Here is a 6,554-nt window from a genome sequence, read left to right as displayed (position 1 = left end):
ACACCACTTTCCATCAATTTGTATAGCAGACCCTCATGCCAAATTGAGTCGAAGGCTTTTTTGAAATCAACAAAGCATGAGAAGACTTTGCCTTTGTTTTGTTTTGTTTGGTTGTCAATTAGGGTGTGTAGGGTGAATACATGGTCTGTTGTACGGTAATTTGGTAAAAAGCCAATTTGACATTTGCTCAGTACATTGTTTTCATTGAGGAAATGTACGAGTCTGCTGTTAATGATAATGCAGAGGATTTTTCCAAGGTTACTGTTGACGCATATTCCACGGTAGTTATTGGGGTCAAATTTGTCTCCACTTTTGTGGATTGGGGTGATCAGTCCTTGGTTCCAAATATTGGGGAAGATGCCAGAGCTAAGGACGATATTAAAGAGTTTTAGTATAGCCAATTGGAATTTGTTGTCTGTATATTTGATCATTTCATTAAGGATACCATCAACACCACAGGCCTTTTTGGGTTGGAGGGTTTTTATTTTGTCCTGTAACTCATTCAATGTAATTGGAGAATCCAGTGGGTTCTGGTAGTCTTTAATAGTTGATTCTAGGATTTGTATTTGATCATGTATATGTTTTTGATCTTTATTCTTTGTTATAGAGCCAAAAAGATTGGAGAAGTGGTTTACCCATACATCTCCATTTTGGATAGATAATTCTTCGTGTTGTTGTTTGTTTAGTGTTTTCCAATTTTCCCAGAATTGGTTAGAGTCTATGGAGTCTTCAATTATTCTCTCTCTCTCTGTCTCTCTGTCTGTCTGTCTGTCTCTCTGTCTCTCTCTCTCTGTCTCTGTCTCTGTCTCTCTCTCTCTCTCTCTCTCTCTCTGCCTCTATCTCTGTCTCTCTCTGTCTCTCTGTCTCTCGTGCTCTCTCTCTCTGTCTCTATCTCTCTCTCTCTCTCTCTCTCTCTCTCTCTCTCTCTCTCTCTCTCTCTCTCTCTCTCTCTGTCTCTCTATGTCTCTCTGTCTGTCTGTCTGTCTCTCTGTCTCTCTGTCTCTCTCTCTCTCTCTCTCTCTCTCTCTCTCTCTCTCTCTCTCTCTCTCTCTCTCAGGCAGGAGGGAAAGGGGAGGTGAGGAGGGAAAGGGGAGAGGGAAGGTGATTTATTTGACAATTTAAAAACAATACAACCACATGCGGATATAATGTAATTAAAATAATTTAGGGTGACCCAAAAAAGAATGGGAAAAACAACTAGATAGTGTGTTTGGTGAACACACACCTATCTGGCTCAGATACACATCCCAAAACCCCACGATGGGCAAGTTACCTTTTGAGATTTCATTGCTTTCTCTGTCCTTCCCCTTTATTACGTACAGGATGTGTGCATCCATGTGTACGTGCACGTTCAGGTATCTGATGACTGGGAGGCTTGTGTCATCATAGCTACCTACAGATAACATTGAGAGTTTTAAGACTCAGGTGCCATGAGATAATTCAACTCTCTTTTGACTCACTCCAGATGAGATGTAGATATCTTATTGTCTGACCAAACACCAAACCACCCACCCATAACATCTGTCTCTCCAGAGTAGTCCAGTATCTGATGAACACACTGGGTTGTTTCATTCTTATTGTCTGTGGATGTATTAAGTGTGGATGTGCATGTCCATTCCACCTGATAGTACATGGAAGAGTCTGGAACAGGCTAGATAGTAACCACCCTTTAGAGAGCATTGGGCTGAGAGAGCAGTGGATTGAGAGAGCAATGGGCTGAGAGAGCAGTGGGCTGAGAGACTGAGAGAGTAGTGGGCTGAGAGAGTAGTGGGCTGAGAGAGCAGTGGACTGAGAGAGCAGTGGACGTGGGCTGAGAAAGCAGTGGGCTGAGAGAGCAGTGGGCTGATAGAGCAGTGGGCTGAGAGAGCAGTGGACTGAGAGAGCAGTGGACTGAGAGAGCAGTGGACTGAGAGAGCAGTGGGCTGAGAGAGCAGTGGGCTGAGAGAGCAGTGGGCTGAGAGAGCAGTGGGCTGAGAGAGCAGTGGGCTGACAGAGCAGTGGGCTGAGAGAGCAGTGGACTGAGAGAGCAGTGGACTAAGAGAGCAGTGGACTGAGAGAGCAGTGGACTGAGAGAGCAGTGGACTGAGAGACTGAGAGAGCAGTGGACTGAGACTGAGAGAGTAGTGGGCTGAGACTGAGAGAGTAGTGGGCTGAGACTGAGAGAGCAGTGGGCTGACAGAGCAGTGGGCTGACAGAGCAGTGGGCTGAGAGAGCAGTGGGCTGAGAGAGCAGTGGGTTGAGAGAGAAATGGGCTGAGAGAGCAGTGGGCTGAGAGAGCAGTGGACTGAGAGAGCAGTGGGCTGAGAGAGCAGTGGGCTGAGAGAGCAGTGGGCTGAGAGAGCAGTGGGCTGAGAGAGCAGTGGGCTGACAGAGCAGTGGACTGAGAGAGCAGTGGACTGAGAGAGCAGTGGACTGAGAGAGCAGTGGACTGAGAGAGCAGTGGACTGAGAGACTGAGAGAGCAGTGGACTGAGACTGAGAGAGTAGTGGGCTGAGACTGAGAGAGCAGTGGGCTGAGAGAGCAGTGGGCTGAGAGAGCAGTGGGCTGAGAGAGCAGTGGGCTGAGAGAGCAGTGGACTGAGAGAGCAGTGGACTGAGAGAGCAGTGGACTGAGAGTACAGTGGACTGAGAGAGCAGTGGGCTGAGAGAGCAGTGGACAGAGAGCAGTGGACTGAGAGAGCAGTGGGCTGATAGAGCAGTGGACTGAGAGAGCAGTGGGCTGAGAGAGCAGTGGGCTGACAGAGCAGTGGGCTGACAGAGCAGTGGACTGAGAGAGCAGTGGACTGAGAGAGCAGTGGACTGAGAGAGCAGTAGACTGAGAGACTGAGAGAGCAGTGGACTGAGACTGAGAGAGCAGTGGACTGAGACTGAGAGAGTAGTGGGCTGAGAGAGCAGTGGACTGAGAGAGCAGTGGGCTGACAGAGCAGTGGGCTGAGAGAGCAGTGGGCTGAGAGAGCAGTGGGCTGAGAGAGCAGTGGGCTGAGAGAGAAGTGGGCTGAGAGAGCAGTGGACTGAGAGAGCAGGGGACTGAGAGAGCAGTGGACTGAGAGAGCAGTGGGCTGAGAGAGCAGTGGGCTGAGAGAGCAGTGGACTGAGAGAGCAGTGGGCTGAGAGAGCAGTGGGCTGAGAGAGCAGTGGGCTCGGAGACAGACAAAGAGAATATTGTCTCTTTGTCCTCGGAGAGACGATGGGGAGAGCTGATATGGACAGCTTATCTGAATGCTTTACCTATGAGGCAGCAGTGAAACAGACTCACTCAGGTGTGTGTGTGTGTGTGTGTGTGTGTGTGTGTGTGTGTGTGTGTGTGTGTGTGTGTGTGTGTGTGTGTGTGTGTGTGTGTGTGTGTGTGTGTGTGTGTGTGTGTGTGTGTGTGCGTGAGAAGAGGTTGTGTGTGTGTATGTGTGTGTGTGTGTGTGTGCGCGTGTGCGTGCGTGAGAAGAGGTTCTCTGTGTGTGTGTGTGTGTGTGTGTGTGTGTGTGTGTGTGTGTGTGTGTGTGTGTGTGTGTGTGTGTGTGTGTGTGTGTGTGTGTGTGTGTGTCTGCTGTAATCCCAGGGATCCCTGGGAAAGGCTCACTGTGTAAACACACACACACACACACACACACACACACACACACACACACACACACACACACACACACACACACACACACACACACACAACCATCATCATCCCTCAGAGAGAGAGAGAGCTAGGAGAGATAACACACAGGGGAGGGAGGGATCCCTTGGGGTTCACCTCACCACTTTTCCCACCTTTTAGTCAGATTAATGAAAATTATGAATGTATTTGTCTTAATTTTGGAATATGGTGGGCCTCTCTTTCTCATCTTCTAATGGTAGGTGCCAAAGTACACTCTTTGAGAAAATATACAACGTTTTAACTTTTTTTCCAGTTATGTATGATCCACTTGGTTCTTTGTGTGATGTTACATTTGTGTTTGTTTGCTTTCTTTAGTGTGCTAGCCTTTTAGCCTGTTAGCATGTTAGCCTGCTAGTCTGTTAGCCTGTTACCCTGTTACCCTGCTAGTCTGTTAGCCTGCTAGTCTGTTAGCCTGTTAGCCTGTTAGCCTGTTAGCATGTTACCATGCTAGTCTGTTAGCCTGCTAGTCTGTTAGCCTGTTAGCATGTTACCATGCTAGTCTGTTACCCTGCTAGTCTGTTAGCCTGCTAGTCTGTTAGCCTGTTAGCCTGTGTGTCAGTGTGCCTGTTTGTGTTTTTAGTCTTTACTCGCGAAGTGGCAAAGTAGCAGAGACAAACCAGACATTCAGACTAGTAAACTGTAGTAGTGTAATATTGTGATCAGACTAGTAAACTGTAGTACTGTAATATTGTGATTCGACTAGTAAACTGTAGTACTGTAATATTGTGATCAGACTAGTAAACTGTAGTAGTGTAATATTGTGATCAGACTAGTAAACTGTAGTAGTGTAATATTGTGATCAGACTAGTAAACTGTAGTAGTGTAATATTGTGATCAGACTAGTAAACTGTAGTAGTGTAATATTGTGATCAGACTAGTAAACTGTAGTAGTGTAATATTGTGATCAGACTAGTAAACTGCAGTACTGTAATATTGTGATCAGACTAGTAAACTGTAGTAGTGTAATATTGTGATCAGACTAGTAAACTGTAGTACTGTAATATTGTGATCAGACTAGTAAACTGTAGTAGTGTAATATTGTGATCAGACTAGTAAACTGCAGTACTGTAATATTGTGATCAGACTAGTAAACTGTAGTACTGTAATATTGTGATCAGACTAGTAAACTGTAGTAGTGTAATATTGTGTTCAGACTAGTAAACTGCAGTACTGTAATATTGTGATCAGACTAGTAAACTGTAGTAGTGTAATATTGTGATCAGACTAGTAAACTGTAGTAGTGTAATATTGTGATCAGACTAGTAAACTGTAGTAGTGTAATATTGTGATCAGACTAGTAAACTGCAGTACTGTAATATTGTGATCAGACTAGTAAACTGTAGTAGTGTAATATTGTGATCAGACTAGTAAACTGTAGTACTGTAATATTGTGATCAGACTAGTAAACTGTAGTAGTGTAATATTGTGATCAGACTAGTAAACTGTAGTACTGTAATATTGTGATCAGACTAGTAAACTGCAGTACTGTAATATTGTGATCAGACTAGTAAACTGTAGTAGTGTAATATTGTGATCAGACTAGTAAACTGTAGTACTGTAATATTGTGATCAGACTAGTAAACTGCAGTACTGTAATATTGTGATCAGACTAGTAAACTGTAGTAGTGTAATATTGTGATCAGACTAGTAAACTGCAGTACTGTAATATTGTGATCAGACTAGTAAACTGCAGTACTGTAATATTGTGATTTGTCTGTAGCTGTCTGTACTTCCTCTGTGTTCAGTGTGGAACAAATCAAATACAAATCCTCTCTATTTTCCATCCTGCTGAAATGGAAACTTTATTGTCAGAGATTTGATACAGTAACACACAATTATGATTTGTATTGCTTGAAAAGCGTGTTTTTATTTCTAATAAAGCAGTGTGGAGACAGAGTGCCTCAGGGGTATTAGAATCCAGGTCACGTCATGAGTGTATCCCAAATGTCATCCTGTTCCCTATATAGTGCACTACCACCCTGTGTGCCCTTATCTACAGCAGTGCACTATAAAGGGAATAGGGTGTCATTTGGTACTTAACCATAGTGTGTATCATACAGAGTAGTGTGTCAGTCATGTTAGTGCAGGTGCTGAGTTGGCTGGCTTCACACTCTCCCAGTTCCTCACTGTAACACCGTTCTCACTGAGCTGGTGGTCTGTTCTGCTAACGCTTGTTTTAAAGACCAGGGGGACTCGCTGTTAAACAAACTATAATCTGCTAGTCCACTCATCAGTGGAGCGTTCTCTCTCTCTCGCTCTCTGGCACACACACACACACACACACACACACACACACACACACACACACACACACACACACACACACACACACACACACACACACACACACACACACACACACACACACACACACACACACACACACACACACACACACACACACACACACACACACACACACACACACACACACACACACACACACACACACACACACACACACACACACACACACACACACACACACACACACACACACACACACACACACACACACACACACACACACACACACACACACACACACACACACACACACACACACACACACACACACACACACACTGCCTTGCATTACACTTCTAACAAGGTGTGGAATGTATCTTCTGGGTTAAACTGTGTTTGTCAAGGCAGTGTGAGATTGTGAAGATGTTTTATGTGGGCTAACTCAGACAGACATTCCTCCCGCTAGTTACGTCTCAAATGGCACCCTATTCCTTATCTAGTGCACTACTTTAGACCAGGTTAAAGGTAGTGTTGTGCAGTATATAGGGAGTATCCTCTGTCTCTGAGCCACTGTCTCTGAGCCACTGTCTCTGAGCCTCTGTCTCTGAGCCGCTGTCTCTGAGCCTCTGTCTCTGAGCCTCTGTCTCTGAGCCTCTGTCTCTGAG

At 45.3% G+C, this 6,554-nt stretch overlaps 1 protein-coding gene across 1 annotated transcript in view; it reads left to right on the top strand.

Annotated features, from left to right (window-relative positions):
- The first annotated feature begins 3,748 nt into the window (after window positions 1–3,748).
- LOC120042429 (actin filament-associated protein 1-like 1) overlaps window positions 3,749–6,554 on the top strand; it is a 57,558-nt gene continuing 54,752 nt past the window's right edge. The window contains exon 1 of the mRNA XM_038987267.1: window positions 3,749–3,838. Within this exon, the coding sequence (XP_038843195.1) occupies window positions 3,808–3,838 (31 nt within the window). The 5' untranslated portion in view covers window positions 3,749–3,807. The remainder of the gene's footprint in view (window positions 3,839–6,554) is intronic.

The sequence above is a fragment of the Salvelinus namaycush genome, unplaced genomic scaffold, assembly GCF_016432855.1.
Source record: "Salvelinus namaycush isolate Seneca unplaced genomic scaffold, SaNama_1.0 Scaffold683, whole genome shotgun sequence".
Lineage (NCBI taxonomy): Eukaryota > Metazoa > Chordata > Actinopteri > Salmoniformes > Salmonidae > Salvelinus > Salvelinus namaycush.
This window is presented reverse-complemented; position numbering and strand designations above follow the sequence as displayed.